The sequence below is a fragment of the Dryobates pubescens genome, chromosome 28, assembly GCF_014839835.1.
Source record: "Dryobates pubescens isolate bDryPub1 chromosome 28, bDryPub1.pri, whole genome shotgun sequence".
Classification (NCBI taxonomy): Eukaryota; Metazoa; Chordata; class Aves; order Piciformes; family Picidae; genus Dryobates; species Dryobates pubescens.
Genome location: NC_071639.1, coordinates 4,879,812 through 4,906,427, shown reverse-complemented (window position 1 = coordinate 4,906,427; position 26,616 = coordinate 4,879,812). Strand labels below are relative to the sequence as shown.

The window sequence follows — 26,616 nt, the reverse complement described above, 5'->3', positions numbered from 1 at the left end:
TCTCTGTAGTTTTCCATCAATCTGTTCTCATCTTCTTGGATCAGATATTAATGCTGAGTAGCAGGTATCTTCATGGCTACACATCACTGCAGTGTGCCTTCAGTCTGAACTGCTACAGCTGTGGTGATTTTGCTGTGGTCGGTCTCTTGGCTCTCTACTGTTCTTCCCTGCCAGCTTGCTTTCGCTTGTGTTGATGTTTTGGTGTCACACTGGCAGCTTGATCAAAGATCAGCTCCAATGGCATACAAGATGTGTTTTTGTTGTTACTTATTTTCAGCTGGTACAAGAGAGGGGCCGTGTTGGTGACAAGGAGGTGGCAGCTGTTTTGGCAGGAGCCCGTGTTTATTTTGGAATGAAGCGTCTGTGTAGCTGGAGCTAGAGATTGTAATTCACATAATCAGTTGGTTGCATGATTAATTTGGTCATCCTGTTTCATAGCTAGCATTCTCCTAAGCAGCAGAAAATCCCACTAAGCTTTTTGCAGCTTCAGGCTCTCAGAGTATTTTTAATGTGAAGTCAAATATGCTGCCGTCACGTCAGACTGAGCAGAGTTTTGTGTTGAAGTTACCTACCAATTTGGAGAGGCCCTTCCCTGGGAGGTGAGGAAAATGATAGACTAGTTTGCAGGAAAGAGTCTAGCTAGGAAAATGGAAAATGTTAGCCTGAGAGGTCAGTGTTTCAGAAAGCTGAGAACCAAAAGGGTTAGTATGAGAAGGTGTGTAATCTTTTCTGTTGCAGGGGAGACTGACCTCCAGATGGCAGTTTGTGTGTGGATCCATCCTCTCAACTCTGCTTGACTGAAGTTGTAAAATAAATGGGAAAATGTTTCTGTGAAGAAAATAATATTTTTAACAAAGATAGACTAATGTTTTGGGGTTTGTTTTTTTTCAGGTATAGTTTGTCTGCTTGGCTGGGCAAGCTGCTTTAAATTATATGTAGATAACATTTCTTTGCCCTTGTTATGATAATCTCATGCCCCAGTGCTGAAGCATAAAGCAAATCATACTTGACTTCTCTTTCAGAAAGGCAGAGAAAGAATGGAATAAGAATATGAAAGACTGCTGTAATTGCCCCATTGTGCTCCTGTTTCTTAAGCATGCTGCCTCCAAGTTTGAATAGGTCTAGAGTTCTGTTTTGTGGCCACTATTTCCAACAAAAGATTCATAAATACTTCAAAGAGCAAACTGTTCATTGCCTGCCATGTCCAGATAGCATTGAACAGCAGAGAAGTCAAGTGGCCCATTCAAAATAGAAAAGTGTTTAGCAGTTCAGTTTTGAGGAAGGTGCTGTCAAGGGTGGCAGCTGGGAGAGGAAACCAGGAGCTCCAAACCTAATGATGAAGCTGATGGTTCCCACTAGTTTACTTCAGGTAGTCAGGGTCATTCATGGCAACAAGGCTTTGAGGTTCAAGCAGTTGTAGTCTTAGTTCTTTCTGAGGAAAGTATTCTATTCTATTCTGTTCTGTTCTATTCTGTTCTGAAACATCTGATATCTGTGTGTGTGAGATTAAATATCAGTCTTGGTGGCTGCTGTGTTTCCTTCAATTCTACACATACTATAATAGAAAGGTAGAGCCTGCAATGAATTTGTGTTAGATGTGCACCAAAAAAGCCACCAAGCCCAACCCCAAATGTGCAGAGCTTATGTCTTAAATTTCGTTGGCATTTTGCTTCAGCCAAAAAAGCTTTAACTTGCTGCTTCCCAGATCTTGGTACTTTTTAGCACTCCCCTTCTATCTCTAAAGTCTGAGTGCTGGGACTGATGAAAGCATTTGGGTCACAGAGCACTTTAATTGTGGCTCCAAGCTGCATCTTTGGCCGAGGTAAAGCAAATTCTGAGTAATGCAGTGTGTGATGCTGGCTGGAATCTGTCTGCCCAGCAGCAGGGCACCGTGGCATGCGTCACTGGGAAACGTAAATTCAAAGCCTGGAGGGGGTGAGTGGAACACAAAAGATGCAGAGGGATTGAGCAGGGTAGTTGCTAATAATCTAACCCATCTTGTGCGGATTGGAAATGTGGATCAGTGCTCAGTATTGGCTTGGTGTAGCAGAAATCAATATGCTATCCTTTAGGTCCTTCAGAGTGGGAATTGTCCTCTTTTCTGTTCAGTTGAGAAGAATTCACCTGGGAAGCAGAGATGAAGGATAATGCATTTCCTTTGGCTTAGCATCTGGGCCAGTAACCCAACACACAGTTATATTTTGTATCACTTCTGTGTTGCCTTTTATCTTGGCTTTAGGCATTACTGTGTTTTTGTGGGGAAAGTAATCATGTTTCTAACCCACACTTTTCAGCTTTAAGATGTCATTCCCCTACAAACATGCTTCATTTGTTCTTCTTTCCTGGGTTTGTGCTGCCTCTGTCTTCAAGAACTTATGTCATTGACAGGAAGCATGTGATGAGGGCAGTTTTCTTCTATTAAGGGGGTGCCTTAGCAAAAAAGCATCACTTTGTAGCTACAGAAAGCAGTAAGGCATTCTTGTACCAGGTACAGGAGATCAGAATTTAATGCATTTTAATATTGCACTCCCTTAAAGTTGCTTGATATGAAGGAAATGTGTGAGTTTTAACACTTACAGTAGGAGTGTTTTGTTTATTCTTGCAAGGACAATGCCTAGTACCTAGTAACTAAGATGTTAATAAGAAGGAAATCTGTCAATGTCTTGCTGCTGCCTTTCTGTGCACTTTAGGCTTGTGCCCAGGCAGAGGATCCTGGAGGGGCAAAGCTGTCTTGTGGGTAGTGGGAAAACTGTGAATTCACTTAACCATTAGCTGCCAGTCTTGCACTGTTGATGTGTAGCTGTGAATTGGCAGGTAGAGCTGAGCTAAAGCAATGCACTGAGTCCATTATTAAAGGTAAAATACTTGGTGCTGCAGACAGAGCTGCGTCGCTTCATGCAGCTGACTGCTGCACACTGCTGCACACTGCTGCAGTGTGAAAAAAAGAAAGAAAAAGCTCTCTGCAGGTGGAGTCTCAAACACTCCAACAAAAATGGATCAGCTAGGGTCATGAAAATGCTCAGCTTGAGCTGTTGTGTCAGTTAAGTTTGCAATGTGGAGCATTAAAGGCAAAAAAAAACCCCTAAATGTTATCTCTGTATAGAACTTGAGTAGCATTAAGGGCAGCAGACAGCTTCATGCAGCTCTGGCAGGTCTGGCTCAGGTCAGCTTTGTCTTAACATGCTGTTAGTGATGGAGCTAGGGATTGCACATATAAATAATAATTTTGGCTGCCCCCCAGCAAAAAGCTTAAGGGAGATCAAAGCCTCTGATTTGGACTCTTAGCTGGAGCCAAGGCAGCATGCCACCAGTCAGTCTGCCTAGGCAGAGAGCACAGCAACCAGTGGGAGCAAGGACTTCAGCTGTAACATTCTGGGGGCTTCACGTGTGACTGCACTCAAGGATGAGTGCTCTGAGCAGAACCCCTGCACCATGCATTTCCAGCACTGAACCAGGCCCATGGCTCAGGGTGTAAACCAGGTCTGGACATGGATGCAATCAAAAAACTGTATCTGGTTTTTGGGCTAGTTGAATTCTTCAGTCCTGTCCATCAGCTGGTGCAAAGCCAGGGCAGTACCAGGCTTGGGCTGCAACTGGAGCTGGTGGACAGAGCTCAGCAGTCACTTGAGGGATGTCTTTTCCTGTCTTTCAGTCTGAGACATTTGGCTGCCAAACACAGCAGAAGCGAAGATACTGTAGGAGCCTGGATGTACCTGTGTCTAGTTGTGGGTTTTTGGTCTTGCTTTCCTTAGTCACCATCCAGACAGGAGGCCTGGCTTTCATCAGAAGAAACACCTGCAATGTGCCTCTGTTTATTACTTTTAGAAATACAGCAGCTGCCATGGCTTAGAAAAAACAAACAAAAAAGAGAAGCCAAGCTCTGGAGGAAGACATGATGATGATGATGGTACCTGTTTGATGCAATGATTTAGGGAGTGGGAAGAATAGTTCCTTCTTCATTTTAAGGAGCTTGGTTTGTGGGTTTTGTGGTTAGGTGTGGTCTGTGGCAAGTGGGCTGTTGGGGACAGCCTCAGCTCACCCTTTATCAAGAGCAAGAGGAGGTGCCCAGCTTCCAGGTAGTAGTTGTGGCCTTGTGGCTGAGACTCTTGCTTGTGGCTCCTTTTCCCAGGACCTTTTTCTAGCAGAAGCTTCATAATCATTGTAAGATCTGTAAAGCCTCTTCAGAAGACCAGGTACTCTCTGGTAGTAACCTTTGCAGTGAAGTTTATGACTAGAAGACTGGCTGCTAATATTTGGTGATCTCCAATCAGCAATTGAAAAAGCTTCCTGGCTTTTGCCTTTTGGCACTTAAGCCTAGATGGTGAATTCAGGAAGCAGTTCCTCTGCCTAAACCCAACTCCTTGTGCTTTGGCAGTTAGTGGTGTATTTTCTCCCTTTGAAGGAGACCAGGTTAGCTTCCACAACTTCCTGTTTTAAAAAGAGACCCTTCAAAAGATCTTAGACCTTTGGGCAGCTCCTCTCTTAACTGAAGAGCAATGGGTTTAAAATGAGCTTTCCAGTTGGGTCAGCACCTAGCTTGCAAACATGTGGTGTTTTCTCATTTGTACAGATCCAGTGTCCATCTTGCCAATTTGTCTGGTGTTTCAAGTGCCACTCTCCCTGGCATGAAGGTGTTAACTGCAAAGAATACAAGAAGGGAGACAAGCTGTTGCGTCACTGGGCCAATGAAATTGAGCACGGGCAGAGGAATGCCCAGAAGTGTCCAAAATGCAAGGTGAGCTGCTCTCCCTTGGCTTGCAGGTAGTGGCTTCCAACTGTTTAAATATGTATTTAAAGTAAGTATCTGGAGCTTCTGCAGGGCATTGGAATTGGAATTCACACGTGCCATGCAGGTTCTCGACAATAACCTGTTGAGAAAAGCAGGTCAGATGTTTTACTTGCTGGTTCCTGCACTGATTCTGCAGAATCTCTGCATGTAAATCACAGAATTGTTTTGGTTGGAAAAGACCTCCCAAGGTCATCAAGTCCAACCTTCAACCTAACACCACCATGGCCACTAAACCATGTCCTGAAGTGCCGTGCCATGTCTATACAGTCATTGAACACCTTCAGGGACAGTGACTTCACCACCTCCCTGGGCAGCCTGTTCCAATGCCTGGCAAGAAACATTGTAGAAATCATAGGAGGGGGCTTTGATGTGCATTCATAATGAATATATGCTACAGAATTCCTCAAATGAAGCTTTAAAGAAGTGTAAAGCTTTAGAGGAATACAGTGCCCTTTGTTAGGTTTTCATGGAATCACAGAATGACTTAGGTTGGAAGGGACCTCAGAGATCATCAACCTTCCCACCATGGGCAGGGACACCTTTCAGCTAGACTCAGTTGCTCAAGGCCTGATCCAGCCTGGCCTTGAAAACCTCCAGGAAGGAGGCATCTACAGCCTCCCTGGGCAACCAGTTCCAGAGTCTCACCACCCTTGTGCTGAAGAACCTCTCCCTAAGATCCAGTCTAAACTGACTCTCCATCGGCTTCAAACCATTCATCCTTGTTCTATTGCTAGACACCCTAATGAAAACTCCCTCTCCAGCCTTCCTGTAGGATCCTTTCAGGTATTGGAAAGCAGCTCTAAGATACTTCTGGAGTCTTCTCCAAGCTGAACAACTCCAGCTCCCTCAGTCTATCCTTATAACAGAGGTATGTCAGCCCTTTTATCATCTTCCAGCCCTTGGATCATCAAAGATTTCCAAAGAGCTTGGGTGACTGCAGTTTTGAAGCAAGGCAGAAAGCACTCTGTCAACAAGGTAACCAAGGGAGACTTGAAAATTTGTCCAAACCCAGGACTTTTTAATGATGAAATGTCAGTTCTTCACAAGCCTTTCTCATGAATTCATTGTCAATACTGATGTGCAGTCCCACACCCTAAAGATGTCATTAACCTCTTGTAGGAGAGGAGGTATATCCTGCTGCTCTAATGAGGTGCAACAGCCCTGCACACCCCTGCCTGGCTGCCCCTAGGGAAGGTGGCTGTTATGTTTGCTCTCTTGTTTTTTCACAACACTTCTTTCCAGCAGTAGTAAGTCAAAACCCCAAGAGCACCATGGTGATTAGAAACTCTTCTTTATTTGGGAAGGGAGTACCTAATCTGAACCTATCTATTGCTCTGCATCTGCCTCATAGAGAGGACAAAGTAAGGAAATGAGACCTATTCGGTAGGAAATAAATACTGAATGGGAAGATTGGCTTCTAAATGTCCAAAGTATCATTTTGTCACACTTGGAGCCTTACCCTCTGCCAATTAAGAGAATGTTGATCAGCTTGGTTAGTATTTAGTTTGGTCTTGGGAAAAGAAATGCCCATGCTGCCATAGCTTGAAATGAGAAGACTGCAAAACACAGAGCAGAATTCAGAAAGCTCTGAATTCAGCAGCTGGTTGTTTACCCTGCCTCCTGCACACAGGGGATGTTTTAACAGAGTTTTAACAGCTTGCTGGTTAGTCAGAGCTGATAGGCTTGAGCCAGTTCTAAAAATGTTCACTTTCTGGGAAGACTTACAGTAAAATACAGACTTTGTTCCTTTGGGAGTGGGAAGAAGTAAGTGTTTTGCTTTTTAGTCTTTGACTTGTGTCCAGATACAGCTTTTTATGACGATGCAAATGATGCAATTACTGAAATAAGTTGTCCCCCAGAAAAAGACAACAACACAAACACAACACACACCAAAAAAAAAACACCAAAAGAAGAAAAGAAAATGCATTAAGCAGAAAAGAATGAATGTGGAAAAGCAGGGGAAAGAGGGCTGCTAAGCTAGAAATGAACCAAAACTGCTGACTCTTAACACACAAGAACAAGAGGACACAGTCTCAAGCTGCGCCAGGGGAAGTTCAGACTGGATGTTAGGAAGAAATTCTACACAGGGAGAGTGATTGCCCATTGGAATGGGCTGCTCAGGGAGGTGGTGGAGTCACCATCCCTGGAGGTGTTTAGGAGGAGACTTGATAGGGTGCTTGGTGCCATGGTTTAGTTGATTAGGTGGTGTTGGATGACAGGTTGGATGTGGTGATCTTGAAGGTCTTTTCCAACCTGGTCTGGTCTATACTAATACTATACTAATACTATACTTATACTATTCTATTCTCTTTATAAGTTTTACATTGAGCATGCCAGGTGTAAAACTGTTTTTGCTGGCTTCAAACAAGAAGGCTGGATGCTGAAAACATCTGCAGGTCAAGGCACTAATTTTGAAGCCTGAAGCAGCATGATTTTGGCTATTGATTTCAGGAGGACTTTTCAAGTTTCTTAATCAAAAGAAAATAAAACTTGCTGCCTGGTGGGAGAGGCAGTATGGACAGTTAGGAAAGCAGCACAGCAAAAGAACCTTTGTTAATGAGTCCTTTCTGGAAATGTGGTATCCTAAGTGAATATTGAGGAGGGGAATTCAAGCTTTTCCTAAACCTGTGGTGCTACTCCCACTCCTGATATTCATTTACTTTTATTTAGAGGTGAAGAAAATTCATCCTGCCTATGACCTCCATAATGTTTGTATCAACACAAGGGGGAACGTCTTTACTGTAAGGGTCACAGAGCACTGGAACAGGCTCCCCAGAGAGGTTGTGGAGTCTCCTTCCCTGGAGACTTTAAAGGCCTGTTTGGATGCATTCCTCTGTGATCTGAGCTAGATTGTATGGTGCTGCTCTGACAGAGGGGTTGGACTCGATGATCTCTTTGGGTCCCTTCCAACCCCTGACATCCTGTGAGCCTGTGAACACTTGGTTTTTAAATCAAATCTGTAACTAGGAGGTAATCATAGAATCAGAGAATGGCTTAGGTTGAAAGAGACCTCAGAAGTCATCTGCTCCAACCTCTCCTCCATGGGCAGGGATGCCACTCAACTGGACTTGGCTGCTCAGGGCCTCATCCAGCCTGGCCTTGAACCCCCAGGGAGGAGGCATCCACAGCCTCCCTGGGCAACCAACCTATTCCAGAGTCTCACCACCCTCACACTGAAGAACTTCCTTCGTAAGATCCAGTCTAACCCTACTCTCCCTCAGCTTCAAACTATTCTCCCTTATCTTATTGCTAGACACCCTTATGAAAAGTCCCTCTGCACCCTTCCTGTAGGATCCCTTCAGGTATTGGAAGGCAGCTCTAAAGCTTCTATATGGGTTGTGGAATGCTGCTCTTTTAACAACAAAAAAAGCCCAGCCATAAAATTCAGTACTTTTCAAACCATTCACTCTTGACAGCTGAGCCTTTCTGGTGCTTATCACAAAATGCCAAATCAATTTGTGATGGTAATGGGAAAAGGGGTAGGGCCACAGGTGGCATCTGTGGAAGGGTCAAAGAGAGTTCAGAACTATATTTACTGTGCTGCTTTTATTTTTAATCAAGTTTGGTGCTGAGGTGTCTACTTCAGTCATAAAAACAAATTGCCAGTAAGGGCAGGGATCACTCAGATTCTCACCTTATACAAACAGTGTTCAAACAAAGAAGGATTATGTAGAATGAGGTGCATTGGAAGAGTGGGGCCAGCAGGTTGAGGTTCTCCTCCCTGTCTGCTCTGCCCTGGTGAGGCCTCATCTGGAGTACTGTGTTCAGTTCTGAGCTCCCTATTTCAAGAGAGACAGGGAGCTACTGGAGAGAGTCCAGTGGAGGACCACAGGATGATATGGAGCCTGGAGCTTCTCTTACCAGGAGAGGCTGAGAGAACTGGGGCTGTTCAGCTTGGAGAAGAGCAGCCTGAGAAGGTATCTCATTAATGCTGATCGATACCTATAAGGTGACTGTCAGGAGGCTGGAGCCAGGCTCTTCTCACTGGTGTCCAGTGACAGGATGAGGGGCAACAGACACAAACTGGAACACAGGAAGTTCCACATAAATAGGAAAGGAAAAAATTCTTCCCTTTCAGGCTGCCCAGAGAGGTTGTAGAATCTCCATCTCTGGAGGCATTCCAAACCCACCTGGAGCGTTCTGCGATTTGCTCTGGGGGTTGGACTGGATGATCTCCAGAGGCTCCTTCCGACCCCCACCACTCTCTGATAATGAGCATTATGCCTGGAAATCCATAAACAGCTGCACCTCACATCCAATGCTTTGAAACATGCCTTAGAGCACCTTCTTTGTCTTAGCACAGCTGCAGCATTAACGCAGGTGCTGAGCTGGGCAGGGGGCTGCCTGCAGTGTTGGACTGCCCCAGGTAGTGCCCGCTGCCCTGTGCTGTGGGAGAAGAGGGGGGCAAAATAATCTTTTTCTGTTCTTCTGCTGATACAGATCCACATCCAGAGAACAGAAGGGTGTGACCACATGACCTGCTCCCAGTGTAACACTAACTTCTGTTACCGTTGTGGGGAGAGATACCGCCAGCTCCGCTTCTTCGGAGATCACACCTCAAACCTCAGTATCTTTGGATGCAAATACCGCTACCTCCCCGAGAGACCACACCTAAGGAGATTAGTGCGAGGCTCTGTCTGTGGTGAGTGCAGAAGTGTGCCTTGTGGTGAGTGGAGAAGTGTGCCTTGTGGTGAGTGGAGAAGTGTGCCTTGTGGAGAGCTGCGGAGCCAGGCGATTGGAGTTGGGCAGGTCTAGAATCACAGAGTCGTTAGGGTTGGAAGGGACCTCAAGGGTCATCTGGTTCCACATCGCCTGCCATGGGCAGGGACACCTCACGCTATATCAGGTTGTTCGCAGTCACATCCAAACTGGCCTTAAAAACCTCCAGGAATGAGGCTTCCACAACCTTTCTGGGCAACCTGTGGCAGTGTCTCATCACCCTCACAGTGAAGAACTTCTTCCTAACATCCAGTCTGAATCTACCCATTGCTAGTTTTGTTCCATTCCCCCCAGTCCTATCACTACCTGACACCCTAATTACATCAGGGCCTGTTTAGTCATGCACAAAGTTTTTCTTTCAGCAGACTGTACAAATAAGTATGGTGTTCTCTTCTGAAACCTGCTCTTCCCTAACCCTTGTTAATAGCACATAAGCAATCTGGAAAGAACATAGAATCATAGTTTGTGTTGGAAGGGACTTCAGGAGTCTTCTCCAAGCTGAACTCCAGCTCCCTTAGTCTATCCTTGTAACAGAGGTGTTTCAGGCCCTTTTATCATCTTCCAGCCCTTGTATCATCAAAGATTGCCAAAGAGCTTGGGTGAATGCAGTTTTGAAGCAAGGCAGAAAGTACTCTGTCAACAAGGTAACCAAGGGAGACTTGAAAATCTGTCCTGTGTCCAGTTCTGGGCCCCTCAGTTTAGGAAAGATGTTGAGTTGCTGGAAGGTGTCCAGAGAAGGGCAACAAAGCTGGGGAGGGGCTTGGAACACAGCCCTGTGAGGAGAGGCTGAGGGAGCTGGGGTTGCATAGCCTGGAAAAGAGGAGGCTCAGGGGAGACCTTCTTGCTGTCTACAGCTACCTGAAGGGAGGTTGTAGCCAGGTGGGGGTTGGTCTCTTCTCGCAGGCACCCAGCACCAGAACAAGAGGACACAGTCTCAAGCTGTGCCAGGGGAAGTTTAGGCTGGATGTTAGGAAGAAAATCTTCATAGAAAGAGAGATTGGCCATTGGAATGTGCTGCCCAGGGAGGTGGTAGAGTTACCATCACAGGAGGTGTTTAAGAAGAGACTGGATGGGGTGCTTGGTGCCATGGTTTAGTTGCTTAGATGGTGTTGGATGATAGGTTGGACTCGATCTCAAAGGTCTCTTCCAAGCTGGTTTATTCTATTCTATTCTTTTTAATGATGAAATGTCAGCTGTTCTTGTGTTGGAAGAGACCTTAAAGATCATCTATGTCCAAGTCCCCTGCCATGGCCAAGGACACCTCCTTTTAGGCCAGGTTGCTCAAGGCTCCATCCAGCCCAGTTGTCCTTAAAAACTAGCTTTGAGCATGACCACAACGGCTGTCAGAACCTACTGCTGAGTTCAGCACATGGACTAAATGTCCCAATACTTTATTCAGGTCTGAGACAGGTTTTACATTTGCTTGCTCTGCCAGCAGTCTTGGAGCTAACAGACATAGGACAGAGGAGCTTTGGGGAATTGAGTGTCCTTAGTCTCAGCGGCGTTTTCTAGCGTGTCATGATTTCAGTGGCGTTTTTTGATGTGTGATGATTCCCCCTGATTTAAGAGCCTCATAATCCTTCACACTGACAAATAATGTGTGAATCCTGAGCTTGATATAAATGTTCAATGCAGATGTGCAGAAAGGAGGATGGATGACATGGGGTTTGGAGATGTTCCCAGGGGAACAGAATCATGGAGTGCTTTGGGTTGGAAGGAACCTTTAAAGCGCATGGTTCACTTTGTTGCTGAGGGACATGGTTTAGCACCAGACTTGGCAGAGTTACACAGTGGTTGGACTTGAAGCTGTTTTTCAACCAAAATAATTCTGATAATTATTCCATCCAATGCTGATAGAGATAATTGAAGTGAAAGATAAATATCTGCTGCTTTGCTGCTGTTGCTGCTTGTACTCTTGCTGCAGCTTGTGCAAGCCTCCTTCACCTTGTTTTAACTTGTTCCTTACTTTTAGTTTACAGAGATAAAGAAAGATAAAGGGTTCAAATGTGGGAGCTGTATAAGAAGAACAGGTATCCTGTTATGGTTTTAAATAGTCTTTAGACTGCACTGGTTAACCATCAGCAGATTCTGTCCAGTGATGCTGAAAGGTCTTTTTGTTTTCCCCTGTAAGATCTTGGAACTGCACAATACTCAAGATGTAATATTTGCAGGCAGAAGTCAAAAAACCACTTATGCATGCTTTGTTTCAGCTCTGAGTTAGTTTGTCAAAGGCAAGTAAACAAGTTCTTAAACTGAGTTTGATTAGGAAACATTCTTTGTGTCTGCAAAGGAATTACCCCAGTTGAAAGCTAGTTTGGCCCTTTCTGCAGGCTCTGCTTCCACACACTTGGTGCCCAGTTCAGTGGTTGAAGTTTTGAATAATTTTGATGCCAAACATCCTGATTTTCTAACATTTTAATTACAGGGCTGTTAATAATGAGTGTTCATGGCTTAAAACAATCTTTTATAGGTTTAACTTCACCAGAGCCTTTAACAATCTCAGTGTTTTTAATCACTCACTCGTAGAGTTTTCTTGAGGTTTTCCATCACTCCACATTCCTTTTCCTGTCTACACTTAGGTAATTCCTTTGACAGCTCCTGTGTGTATAGAATGCAGTGCCAGGGGAGTCCCAAGAAAGCCTGCCATTAGGCTGCCTAGCAACTAGAGTAGTACTAATAGTATTTGCCAATATTTTTCCTTCTAGGAATTCATATTTGCCACCTGCAACACTTGTGAAACTTGAAAAGCAATTGAATCAGAGCATGGAAAACGCCAATTCGTGTAACTGCTGTAAATGCTTCCAAAATAGCTCACTCTTCCTTCAGACTGGCCAAATCAGTGGCTTAAGTTATGGAGAGGTTTGCATCATTATTAAGTGAAGTCATCCATTGACTGAAATCAGATACAAGTGGCTTGAGAGAGGGAAGAACAGGGAAGAGAGAAACAACCAACTTACTTTTCCTCCCTTCCTTGAGGTGATCTTTCAAACACAGGCTCAACTTAGAATCATAGAATCATTTAGGATGGAAAAGAGCTTTAAGATCTTCAAGTCCAACCGTTCTCTAACTCTACAAAGTCTGGGGCTAAACCACGTCCCTCAGCACCACATCTCTGCCTCATTGAAACATCTCCAGGGGTGGGAATTCAACCAGTTTCAACTTAAGTGTTCCAGAATGAGCCTTGCCTTCCCTCCATGCATTTTTGCAGATCATGAACTCAGCAGAAAGGAAGAATGTGAACATGTTTTGTTTCTGCTTAGTCTGTTCTAGTCAGTGCGCTGCACAACCTTGCTGCCTTACTCCTGTAAGAGCAGCAACATATCCTCTTAAATGCTGATCCAAAATAGACTTGGCTGTGGTTTGACTTAGACCTAAACCACAACTGCACAAGGGGACTTCACCACAGCCTTTTAAAGCAAGCAGAAGCATATTTCGAGGCGATGGTCTCATCGCCTTCAGCTAACCTAAACTCTCAAAGATGCAGGTTTGCTTGGCATCTTTCCAGGGTGGTTGCTGTACAGGAGGAATCTGGAGAGGCCAAGTGATAGTGGCTTTATAGCTATCATGTGCCTGAAGGATTCCAGTGCCTGAAGGATTTCAGAATGGAAGCTGAAGTAAATGCAGGCTAACCGTTCATGTACAAAATGAGCTGTGCTGGGAGAGTTGTGAGGGGGAGTGAAAAGGGCAATGTTTGCAGGGAGCTGGCTGGGTGGTGAGAGCTCCTAGCTGGATTTGTAAGATGGGTTTGCAAGTGGGAGTCTGATGTCAAAATACAAGTGGTTGGAAAGGGAAAATGCCTGCTTTGAACTGTTTAATGAATTTTGCATTGCAGCTGGAAAATTACTCATCACACCCCTAATACTGGTTCTGGGACTGGCACTGGGAGCCATAGCTGTTGTAATAGGTAAGAGCTACCTATGTGAATGATGATTTTGCAGCTCTTTCTGTGTGGTATTTGCATCTCAAGAAGATGCACACAAAGTCCAGATTTCATTTCAGTACAGAGGACATGACATGACTTCTTGCTAAAAAACTTGTTTATTTAGTGTCTTTCTTCTTTTCTTGCTTGCATGTTATGCCTGTTGGCTTCCCCCCTCACAATTACTTGGTTTTCTGCAACAAAATCTTTTAACTAGTACAATTAAACTGGTAAAAGAGCCAGAGTAATTTAAACATAGTCTCTGGGGCTGGCTGACATGGACCCTCCCTTTAATCACCCCAGTGGGTCAGAAATTTAAGGGGCCACATGCATGGCAAGACCTTTTGGGGCACTGGGCTTAGGCCCAAGAGCCCTTGAGCTTGAGGATACATCACCAACAAAAGAGTAAATGGGGATCTCAAATTGGGATGAATCAAATTCAGCGCATGGGCTGCCAAATTGGCTTCCATCACAAAACCCAGTCCTGTGAACTCCCCTGATAGCATCTGAGAGCTCTGGTGAGGTGGTTGTATTCATGGGGATGCAGTTATTCTAGCAAATCTGCCCTTTGCCTGGCTTCACTGGATTCTCCTGCAGAAGTGAAATGAGCCCTAGTGATAGCTGTGTCATTTTGCTCGTGTGAGTGCACAGCCACCGTTTTTATTGGTAGTAACGTCAACTGGGGATCATGCTGCTTCACAGCTCTTCACCAAAACACTTACTCCATGGAAGATTGTCAGTGTATGCCCAGCTCTGAGGCATGCTCACAGAATGGTTGGAAGGGACCTTAAAGATCATCTACTTCCACCCTCCTCTCCATAGGCAGCAGCACTTCTCGCTAGCCCAGATTGCAGAAGGCCTCATCCACCATGGCTGTGAACACCTTCAGGGAGGGGGCATCCACAAACTCTAGGAAACCTGTTCCAGTGCCTCACCACCCTCACTGGCAAGAATTTCTTCCTAATGTCTGGTCTAATAAAGTCAAAATATTCCAGAAGAGTTCCATTTATAGGATTGTATATAACCAATCAGCATATAACCCAAATGCTGCAACAGCTTTCTAAACTGCAGCTGGCTAAGGAAGAAATCCTGCTGATCATTTCAGCCTTTAGGCTAAAAGTATACATGTTTTTTCCCTGTAACAGTGTTCTTAGTTGGATTCACTAAAGATAGATCTGTGGAATCATAGAGTTGTTTTGGTTGGAAAAGTCCTCTAAGATCCTCCAGACCAGCCATCAACCCAACATCACCAAGGCCATCAAACCATGACCCAAACTGCCATGTCCACACATTTCCTGAACACCTCCAGGGATGGGGACTCCACCACCTCCCTGGGCAGCCTGTTCCAACCCCTGACCATTCTTGCAGCAAAGAATTTTTAACTAAACCTCCCCTGTTGCAACCTGAGGCCATTTCCTCTCATTCTTTCACCTTGTACCAGAGAGAAGAGACCAAACCCTACCTCACTCCAGCCTCCTTTCAGGGAGCTGTGGAGAGCCACAAAAGCCGCATCTGAACACTCTTATGTTCACTGCAGGAACAGTGCCACACGCAAAGGATTGTATTTAATCACAGTTTTGTTCTTCCTCTCTTCTCTTTTGGCAGGTTTATTTGTGTTTCCTATCTATTGCCTTTGTAAGAAGCAGAGGAAAAGGTCACGGACAGGTATGCGCTGGTAAGGATGGGCCTTACTCAGCAGAACTGAGCTGGTCCTGCAAGGGCTATATGCACTTTGAGCAGCAGAGCAATACAGTGCTGGTAAAGCCACCGCCCTGGAGGAATGCAGCATCTCCTGCCACCTTCCCTTGGCCGAAAACACTACTGCAGACCAGAAAGCCTCTTTGCTCTGGTGCGCTCTGGACAAGATGGGCCCCCCTTGACTGCTGCTCTTTAAATGTTTTGGGGTTTGTTGGTTGGTGGTTGTTGGTTTGGGTTTTTTTTTCCCTTCTTTTTTTTTTGGTGTTTTTTGTTTGTTTAATTATTATTTACTTTGGAGGGGGGGGGGGGTTGAGTCTAAGTTTCTGAGCTAGACAATCAAAGTCTGTATTGTAGCCACAACTCTTACTACCGACTTGGCCTGTGAAGAAAGCGTTTAACTGCTAACATGTGCTCTGTTTAACTTCAGTGTTGGCCTTTAAGGGGGAAATGCTTAGAAGTGTTTGCACTCTTACTGTATACTGAGCATACTACTTTTGGTATTAAAAACTACTTCTGTAAATAACTTCCATCACACAGCATTCTGTTCAGCATACCGAAACCCCGTCACATGCCAGAGCACGACAGCTGGTTAGCTTCTGAGTCCTCCTGCTCCTGGGCGAGAGTGTGGATTGCCACCACCAAACTGCAGTGCCTCTGAGGGAGAAATACCCTCAGTACTGAAGCTTTGTGATACTTACAATTATGCTGATTGGTATCTAATTTCTATTCATGTGGATTGGGATTATTTTGGGGTTTGGTGGTGGTGTTTCTTTTTAGAAGAGGAAAATCTCCCAGTACAGAAAAAAATCCTTGAGGTTTAGGTAACAAGAAGTGTCAGGGGCCTGCTCTGTCCCAGGATATCCCTGAAGTGGGTTTGCAGGGATGCTGGAAACCTGCTCTTCTGTAAAGACTTGTGTGGTAGTTTTTACACCCAGTAGTGATTTATTTACACTTTACTACTTTTCTGTTCAAGATCTGTGGACAATTTTAAAGGCATAGCCTAAGACTACCACAGCTTGGCATGCAATAGAGATGTTACACATCAGCTGTGTGAGGATTGGCTTGAAATTCTATAACCTAAACAGGACATTGTGTTTAAATAGACTACAAAGACCTTAGAGCATCCACTGCTGTCTCATGAGGAAAAATCTGTGAATTTTGGGTGAGGGGAGGGTTCACAAATTCTTAACAAGACATTTCATTCTTGCTCTCTACTTCCAGTGTTTCTCTGTGGCACATCACAGATCTGAAGAGCCATCCTTGCTCTTCCTTCCTATCTTCAAAGCACCACTGCTTGCTGCCAGACCTCCTCCTCAGTGTGCTCCCACAAGAGCTACATAATTCAGCATTAGGGATCAGCTACTGAGACCTTGGTTGGTTTGTTTGTTTGTTTTCTACTTTTAGTTATAATGCAAATTTATCATATAAATATAACTTTAAGGAAATAGAATCAAATAAATTTGCATAAGCAGAACACTGAAAGAATCAAGAAAGGAATTGAATGAGAGACATTGTACAGATTTGTACTGTGAAGGTACTTTTTTCAGTGTGTGTGTTTGAAAATATATAGGTTTGTGTGTATATATATATATATATATATGGGGAGAGGGGGAAGCAGGGAGTTGGGCAACATCCTAATGAGTGTAGGCTCAAAATGCAGGCCTGCAAAAGTAGCATGTCCTTGGAGATGATGTGCTGTGCTTGGAGAATTACTGTTAAAGCAGAACACAGGTGGGAATTTTGGAGTGAGCAGTACTCTGCCCCACCAACGTAATGCTGTTACAAGATGCTCACTTTGACTTCAGAGCCTCAGTGGAAGAATCTGATGAATTTTGTTTACCTGGAAAGATAAAGATCAGTTTGCCACAGCTGATAAGTGTGCTTGTTTTCTGCCAGCTTCTGCTTTTGTTTTCTTCTTCAAACAGTGGCTACAAGCACACCGTAGCAGTCAACAAGTATTTCAGATTGCCATTTGGATTTGAGGGCGTGTTGCCCCTGTTGACCTTAGATCAGAAATAGCACCTTTCTGACATCTGCAAATGGAGTGGAGAAGCAGTGACATTTAGAAGTTCCAAGCCTATTGTCAGTGCAAGTCCACTTAGGAATTTGATTTCTTCTGCTGTGAAACATCAGTTTGCTGTTTGTGTTCTGTCTGAGGTTGGAAAGCTGCCTTAAAATCGGTCTTGGGTTTTGAGTGCGTTTTCTGAAGCTATACTTCTTAGTTGTCTTTGGCTTACTCAGGGATTTTTATTCCTTTCTTTAAATGTCAAATAATGAAGATATTTTTGTATTATTTAGGGGGGGAAAAAAAAAACCTTCAGACCTCAGAGAGCGAGATATGGGTAGGTTTGGATTTGCAGTGCAGTCTGTAACACGGTGTCAAACTGTTCCACTTGAGCATATTTTAGTACTTGAGATTATCTGTAATTAACTATTCAGTGGATTCATTTCCTTTCTTTTCCTGGTTCTTTCGAAAGAAGTGTGAGATTCTCACAGCCTGGAGCTGTTTTCACTCTGCTGTGGTTGCCATTTTCAGTTTCTGATGGGAGTTACAGTCAGATTTGAAATGAGGATGCTAGAATAAAGAGCATAGAAAAGAAGACAGTAGGTCTGCGCTTATTTATATTCTTTGAGTGGAGAAAAGGAGCACATCTCAACTCCTACCTTCTCATTTCATCTGGGCCATGTTGATTTTTATCAGAACAGATTAAAATCAAAGGGAAACGGTTCTTCATTTTCTACACATAGCAAAACAAGGCATCTTTGACCTTGTGAGAATGAGGGAGTCGAGCCTTCCGTTCTCCAGAGAGGGGGAAAACAAAAGGACTGACAAATACTATTTGCTTTTGCTTTTCCATAGAACAGGAAGATGTTTCAGGAGCCAGGTAAGGTAGGGATACGGAAGTCTCTTTCCATCCATATAAAACTCTTCTCACTAAGTACATAAATACAATTTTCCATCAATATTATGGCACATAACCAACCGAAAGCGTGGTAGTACAGAACTTCATTCAATACAATGTTAGCTTTTAAACAGCTCTGCTCATACCACAGGCACTCTCACATGCATCACATTTGTTTTACAAGCATTGATCTATCACTTTGAGAGAAATCACTTTGAGGGCACTTGGTTGTAAAGAAGTCCAAGGATGTTTCTCTTTTATTAACTGGGTCTTTTTTTGTGTGACTGTACGCTGAGGAAACCATCAGGCTGTTCTACCCCACCTTTATTAGCTGTAAACTTCATCAGGCAGCTGAATTAACCTGCTAAGGCAGATTTCCTGCTGCTGTATATTGATCATCACTGATCACTGGGTTTGCTTTCATTGCATTTGATTTTTAAGATTATTTATCCTTGTGCAAAGTTGTTGCTGATGGATATCTGTATTCAGACTTGGAAATGCTTAAATCCATTCAGCTCTAGCTTTCTCTTTCAAGCTTGCCTGGGAAATGGCTTTGCCCACCTGCTTGGACCTCTTTGCAGGCATGAGGTCAGAGCAGGCACCCTCCTGGCAGCACCATTGTGTGTACTTGCACCTGCTGGGGAGGGTTGACTGGATATGCCAGTCTGGACAGGGCTGCCTTCCTTTTCTCCACTTTCTCTGCTAATTAGCTGTATTTCATTAATTGGGTCAAGGTTTGGGGCTGCTCAGCCATGTCAGTGGCAGGATGAGTCTGAGTTGATATTAGTCCTCAGTGTTTGGTATATTTGCAGAGCTTATCCAGGTGCATGTGACTGGAAAACAGCCCTGCTTTTCCTTGCATCAGCCTGGTAGGAGGTGAGAATAAGAAGCTGATAGAAGTGAGAGGCAGAAGTGCAGTTGCGAGGAGCCTCACATTGCACCTGACCCATCAGTCTGAGCTCTGTTCAAAAAAGCCTCACCATGTCTGTCCCAAACAGCACATTCACGTCTCTCCAGTGTTATTGGAATGCAGTGAATCACTCTGTGTGATCTGTTCCCTTCCTCTGGAGCACTACAAGTGTGTAAGGAAGGAGGAGTTAATCTTTGGCTTTTGGTGTTACTGATGCTGACTTCCTCACTCCCTGGCACCTCAGGGGTTTTATTTTACTGATTCTGAAACATTGATCAATGTCAAGTTTTACTTTCTTGAAGATACAGATTTGCAGGGCCTGTTGCCAACTTAACTAGGTGGTGGTTTGGATCACCATCAGATACTCTTTTTAGGCAAGGAGCTTTCTGTGCTTCCAGAGACTGCCAGAGCTTGTGTGATGTTGAGTGGTGCACTGGTAGGGCAGAAACTGTGGCAGAATACAAATCCTCCTGTGATTGAACGGTTTCTCTTGCCAGTTAGATCTGAGAGACTGTTTAATATTCAATGGCCAAACAATTTGCCATGCAGACTCTTGAGGGTTTTAAATTTCACTTGTGATGTTTTGTTTCTTGAGCAAACCTCACATCGATCTTCATCCTTGGTATGATAATTGTGTAGGCCCCAGTTGTAGGTCAGAAATATGGATTACTGTTACTGGTGTGATCTAACTCTTCTCTTGCTGATGGAAAGAATCCTGCCTGAGGAAACTATTAGATAACGTCTTAGTTGCTCTCAGTTTTACAGCCTGATAGTTTCAGAGGGTCAGCTCCATTCCTGATGTCAGTCACAGCCCCGTTTTTATGCAGCGTGGAATTTGCTCACACATACTTGGATAAAAATATCTGGAAGCATGTCAATAGCCCTTGTGCAGCCACTTCAAATTCTGGTTCACTTCTGAAGCAGCACAAACTACTTTGGAGCTTGTCCCCTCACTTGCAGAGAGATACCAGTGCTGTCATGTAAGTGCAGGAGAAGGCAGGGAGTAGGGGAAAACTTCCAAATGACATTCAGACCATAAGGAAATTGTCAGGGGTCAAGCTTTTTTCACAGGAGAGAGACCTTCTTTGTGCTCTGAGTCACTGATCAAATTAAAACCAGCATCCATAGGTGGTATTAAATACCTGAACATCCTGCTTCCTCCAATGTAACAGACACTAGCACAGTGCCAGAACTGGAATTAAAACTCTTCACTGTCTTTTGGACTTAGCACAAACTTGAACAAGGAGGCACACAGCATTGCCTGAGTTGCATTGATGATCTGGTTGGTAGCTTATCTTGCTGCTGGTACGTGAAAATCCAGCTGAGCCTTGTCTCAGCTCCAAGCCTAGCAGTGTTTTCACATAAGGCCTGCTCAAGTTAGGAAACAATACCCTCAGTTTGGGTTTTTGTCTTAGAACCAGCAAATGTAGCTTCTTGCAGTTAGACAGGACAACAGCTTCCTGGCTGAGTCTTCCTTTGTGTGCATAAGGGCTCCAGATCTTGACATTCTCTCTCCGGTAAGGAATGGAGCTCTCATATGAGGCAATTAATCACTGATGCTCCTCTTAGCCTGTCAGTGAAATACCATAAGGTAGGGAAATGAAAACTGATCTTGGAGGGCATGCTCTGATTTCAAAGGCAAAAATGTGTAATAAGCTTTAAGTACTCCCCAGGGAAAAAAAAATTACTTACATTTCTAAGTGTATTTCCAGCTGTTTGTTTCTAAATATATATATGCTTTAAAAAAAAAGAGTTATAGCAGCAATTGGTTTATTTAAAAAATGCCTGTTGTGCAAAAATCAAACAGCAACAGAGACCAGCAAACCACTTTTCAGAGCTTATTTGGCTTATGAAAACTTGCAGAAGCAATCTGAAGTGGTTTGGTTAATCCAAGTCAGAAGAGGAGAAATTTATTGTGTAAAATATATTAGGTGGTTTGGGGGTTGGTGGTTTTTTTTTAGCTTAAACCTGGATTTTGCACATCCCTCCTTCAGCACTGTTGCATGCTCACCCCCTGCAGTGTTCATCTTGTTGAACACTTGTCAGCCTGGAAACAGTGTTGTTGAAATGGTCACCTCCTGTTACTCTGAGGGTGATGTTACGGATACCATGCCATGTTTACCTCATTTCTAGAAGGGAAATCTCCTTACAGCATCCAAACAAGCTGTTCAGGTATTTTACACCTGTCCTGCAAAAAGTGCTGGTGCAGTCAAGAAGCATTTTCATGCCTTATGCAAGCTCTGGCTAAGAAGCAGGCTTCAGTCTTCAGTCATGGACTATCTTTTTGCATCAAAAATGTGCTCTTAAGAGTTTTTCAGATCAATTTACATTCTGCTGCTTCACATCCAGCAATTGCAAGGACAGGGGGTAGATTTACAGTTCACTGTTTACTCTCTCAGCATAACATGTTTACTCTGTTTCCATGTGTTTTACACTTGTAATGCACTCCTTCCTTTTCATATGTCATCATTTTGAAAGTGACTTGTGAAAATGGCTGAAGATAAAATGGGACCTGGCAAATGTGATCCCCTACAAAGCCATTTCAGTGATGCTTTACTTAAATACCAAGTGCTGAAATATGTCTTTCCTCTTCAGGGCTTTTAATTTTGTGGGTTTTTTTTTACATGTAATGAAACAGCACATTTGTCTCTGTTACATAGCTAACCACCCGAGTCCAAATAACTTCTTAAGGTATTTGATAATTGCTGTGACTGTGGGAGGGATGAGGATAATAGGTGCTGGGGTGGGGGGACTGGGGGTGGGAACACAACAGGAAAAACCGCTGAGGAGATTGTCCCAGCTGAACTTTATCCTAATTCTGTTACAACTGCATGAGAATTCTTCCCCTGCTTATACTTTAAGGTGAAGAATTCCCTCTAGAATAGAGTCAATTTGAATGGCAGGAGGGTAGTGAGATGATGGATCACAGCCTTTCCAGTGTACAGATTTCTGGCACAACTACAGTGCTGGCCAAAACACTGTGGGTTCGTCAAGAAAGCAATTTCTAAGTCCACATTTGGAATTGCTTACAAACTTAGGTGGCATCAGTGCTTAGAACTTTCTGTAGGCTATTTCTTAGATGGCTAAGAAGCTATAAAACCTGAAAGTAGGCAATTCCACGTGGTCAACACTTGAATTCCAGTCTTGAGCTTGTTTTGTATAATGAGGACTTTTCACTGTGTAAGTGCCTTACTGCTTGAAACAAATGGAAGTGTTGGTTCCCCTCCATAGAGCAATATGGGATGTTCTGTTTTGTGGACTCCAGCAGACAGGTTAAGCCAAAGGAACCAATGCTGCTCTGCTCAGAAAGTTGAAAAATGTTGTGTTAGTGAAGTTTTCTTCTTCTGACTTACAAAAGTCATCAGGCATATATCTTTTCATTCTGATGATCTCATTTCTGAGGTTTTTAACTTGCTGTGCACAACCCCCACCCCCCTATCTCACTTCAGGCTTCTGCAGAAATTCATCTGCTCTTCTTGTCAGAATGAGTTTGGTCTTGCAGTGTAGCCAGCTGTGAGTCTGCAGCCACTTGAAGAAATGCAACTCTTTGGAGAAGAGTGTTCAGCTGAAGTCAGGTTAGACCACAACCTCTGTAGTAGATGTTACCTTCAAGCTCCAGGGCTCTATTGTGCACTAATTCATGAAGATGGAAGCACTGAGCTCCCACTTTTGTCAATCTATTGGAAGTCAGGTGCCAAGAATGAGCTACTGTGCTAAGATTATCTGGAATTGTATGACTTTCTGATAGACCTGACCTTTTAAAAGATATTGAAGCTATAAAAAGATAGGAAGGAAATGAAGTTACTAATGCTAGGGGGTTTAGAAGAAAAATGATGCTTAGAAGATCTGTTCATTGTAGATTCATGATCATGGCATGGTTTTCACAATCTCAGGATGGTAGTGGTTGGAAGGAACCTCAGAAGATCATCTAGTCCAGCCCCCCCTGCTAAAGCATGTTCTCCTAGATCGAGTTGCACAGGAACGTGCCCAGGGGGGGTTTGAAAGTCTCCAGAGAAGGAGACTCCACAAACTCTCTGGGCAGCCTGGGCTACAGTACTCTCAAAGTAAAGAAGCTTCTCCTTAAGTTTGAGTGAAACCTCCTGTGTGTGTTCTAGTTTGTACCTGCTGCCCCTTGTCCTGTCTCTGGGCACTACTGACAAGAGCCCAGCTGCATCCTCTTGACTCTTTAGATATTGATTAACATCAATAAGATCTCCTCAGTCTGCTCTTCGCCAGGCTAAACAGCCCCAGGTCTCAGCCTCTCCTTGTAAGAGAGATGCTCCAGTCCCCTGACCATCCTCATGGCCTCTCTGTTGGACTCTCTCCAGTAGTGTCCTGTCCCTCTTGAACTGGGGAGCCCAGAACTGGGCACAATCCTTCAGTTGTGGCCTTACCACAGCAGAGTAGAGCGAGAGTAGACCCTCTCCTGACCTGCTAGCCACACTCTTCATGGAACCCCAGGAGACCACTGACTGGCTCAAGAGGGAACTTCTCCACCTGCACTCCCAGGACCTTCTCCACAGAGCTGCTTTCCAGCAGGTCAGACCCTCACCTGTACTGTAACTGGGTTTGTACTTTGCCAGAGGGAGGGATCTTACACTTGTCCTTGTTGAACTCATGAGGTTCCCCTCCCCCAGCTTCAGCCTGTCCAGGTCTCACTGAATGGCAGCACAGCCTGAGAGGCTGTCAGCCCCTCTGCCCAGTTTCAAATCCCAGTTTTGTCTGGCTGTGGTACATTTCCTCCACCAAGGGTGTGTGAAGGAAGGAAAAGGGGGAGAAATTAAGATGAGAAGAGCATCTCTTGGAACCTTCTGAAATTCCTGAGTCTGTCAGAACCACAGCTAGGTAATTCAGCTGTCACTAGCAATGCTGTTTCTTCCTGAAGCATCCCAGATGAGTGTTTAATTAAGTTTCAGCTTGCATATCTGAAGGTTTTGGTGATAGGGAATTTGATTTAGAGTTGTATGGCAATAAAATTGTAAGTGAATTATCACTCTTACAGATATCTTAATAACTTCTCTTGCAGTATTATCTCCCAAGATTTAGGCATTAACTAAGTTATTTTATAACCCACTGAATAGGAGGCACCATGTGTCAAAATATTTCTTCTGAGTTACTGTTTATTTTAACAAGTGCTTTCCTTAAATGCAATTCTTCTCTTGCAGCCAGCAGGCCCACAACCAAAATGCTGATAAGGTTTTTTCCATCCTCTTTCTCTTCTGTTTAGCAGATAACCATATTTTTGTTGTTGTTGTTGGATAGCAGTGCAGCAAGGCTCTTCATGCTGTAAATCACTTGATGGAGATACAACAGAATCACAGAATGCATTGGGCTGGAAGGGATCCTCAAAGGTCATCTTACCCAACCCCCTTGCAGTCAACAGGGACATCTCCAACTAGGTCAGGTTGCTCAGGGCCACATCAAGTTTGACCTTGAACATCCCCAGGGATGGGGCCTCAACCACATCTCTTGGCAAAACATTAGGTAGTCTTGGGCAATGTTTTACAAAGAATCCATCTTTAATTTGTTTGGTGGGGTTTTTTCCCCAGTGTGTACCAGTGCTCTCTGCCGAGTGTGCTGCCTTCGTGGCTGCTTCAGGCCCTGCCAGTGTTCTGTCCATTATTTCTCGCCGCCCTCTTCAGAGTGCCTTTTCATTTTTGGAGGTCTAGAGACGGTTCACTGAAGTCTGCTGTCAAATCTGCCATAGTGATGTCTGACTTTCAAACTGATGAATGTACAACTAAAAATCCTGTCCTCTAAAAAGCTGTAGTAGACCCAGGTTGCATATGCACACGTGCATGCACGGATACAAGGGAAGGTGTTCTGCCAATGTCTGTCCCGCTGGCCGGGACCTTTTGAAAAGTAAGTGAATTTTTTAACAGTTTTATTTTCCAGATGTTACCTCACTAGTATTCAGTGATAGGTTTGTCTCTGTACTGCTTCACTTTGCTCAATACAATCACCATCATGGTAGGCAGTTTCATTTCAAAGACCCTGCGACGAACCCGGTGTCTGAACTGCGGGTGAAGTTCCTGAGCCCGAACTTAGGGTGCTCGGTTTCCGTTGAAGGCATTCCTTTCACTTCCACTGATACCCTAAGCCCCTGTTACCAACAAACTGAAAATAAAGTGCTTCCCCATGATGAAATGGAAGAATGTAAAGTAGCATTTGAATGCAGTCCACCTGTCTTAGAATCAATATTCGGCGATGGGGAGCGGGCGGGCGGGGGGGGGGAGCGTGGATTTGATGGGTTGTGGGAAGACAAAACGCTGTACAGTTCGTTCACTTGCACACAGAGGGGTTTTACAATGTCATCCAGTGATGTCTACCTAATAAAGTTTTGGAAAAGAAAGGAAACTTGTCTGAAGTTTTAACTCTTCTTTCAAAATCTGTGTGCAGGAGTGACGTTTGGCCAGCTCCGTGGGGTTTTGTTTCGACCTGCGATGTTTTTCAGGACTCTGATGGAATTGTTGAGGAAAAGAAGAAAATGCCACAGAATGACTTAAACTTCAGAACATTTCTGTTCACAGACACTGTATTGCAGGCCCTTCAGTCCAGAAGAGATCCAGAGAAGGACAGTGAAGCTGATGGAGGATCTGGAGAACAGGTCTGGTGAGGAGCAGCTGAGAGAACTGGGGTTGTTTAGTCTGGAGAAAAAGAGGCTGAGCAGAGACCACCTGGGTCTCCTCAACTCCCTGAAAGGAGGTTGGAGTGAGGTGGGGATTGGTCTCTTTAGTATCATAGTATCAGTCAGGGTTGGAAGGGACCACAAGGATCATCTAGTTCCAACCCCCCTGCCATGGTCAGGGACACCCCACACTAGATCAGGCTGGACAGAGCCTCATCCAGCCTGGGCTTAAACACCTTCAGGGACGGGGCCTCAACCACCTCCCTGGACAACCCATTCCAGGGCTTCACCACTCTCATGGGGAAGAACTTCCTCCTCACCTCCAGCCTGAATCTCCCCACCTCCAGCTTCATTCCATTCCCCTTAGCCCTATCACTCCCTGAGATCCTGAGAAGTCCCTCCCCAGCCTTCTTGTAGGCCCCTTTCAGATACTGGAAGGCCACAATGAGGTCACCTCAGAGCCTTCTCTTCTCCAGACTGAACAGCCCCAACTCTTTTGGTCTGTCCTCATAGGAGAGGACAGTAACAAGTGGTAGCACAAGAGGAAATGGCCTCAAGGTGCACCAGGGGAGGTTTAAGTTGGATATTAGAAGAAAATTCTTCACAGAAGGGGTTGTCAACCACTGGCACAGGCTGCCCAGGGAGGTGGTTGGATCCTCATCCCTGGAGGTGTTTCCAAGAGACAGAGATGTGGTGCTGAGGGCCATGGTCTAGCACCAGCCTTGGTAGAGTTAGAGAATGGTTGGGCTCAATGATCTTAAAGGCCTTTTCTACCCAAAATTAGTCTGTGATTCAGTCCTCAACTGCATTAAAACACTGAAAAGGAAGGCAGGTAAAAACCAGTTTCCTGTGGGGGACGTGTTGACATCAACACATCCTGCCATGCAATGTCATCACTCAGCCACTGCTTTCATTTTCAAAGCCCTCTTAAGATGCCACAGCACATTTTGACCTTCTCCTGAAATGTTCAAATGTTAGCTTAAAATACCACAATACAAAATGAGGAGGAAATACAACGCTCCCATTCCCTTGTTAGGACCACTTCCTAAA

The 26,616-nt window shown here is 44.4% G+C and overlaps 1 protein-coding gene across 1 annotated transcript in view; it reads left to right on the top strand.

Annotated features, from left to right (window-relative positions):
- The window catches only part of RNF217 (ring finger protein 217), a 47,913-nt gene extending 32,607 nt beyond the window's left edge, over window positions 1-15,306 (top strand). Inside the window, exons 3-6 of the mRNA XM_009909539.2 lie at window positions 4,571-4,735; window positions 9,230-9,431; window positions 13,341-13,412; window positions 15,033-15,306. Of these exons, the coding sequence (XP_009907841.2) occupies window positions 4,571-4,735; window positions 9,230-9,431; window positions 13,341-13,412; window positions 15,033-15,106 (513 nt within the window). The 3' untranslated portion in view covers window positions 15,107-15,306. The remainder of the gene's footprint in view (window positions 1-4,570; window positions 4,736-9,229; window positions 9,432-13,340; window positions 13,413-15,032) is intronic.
- Window positions 15,307-26,616: the final 11,310 nt, after the last annotated feature.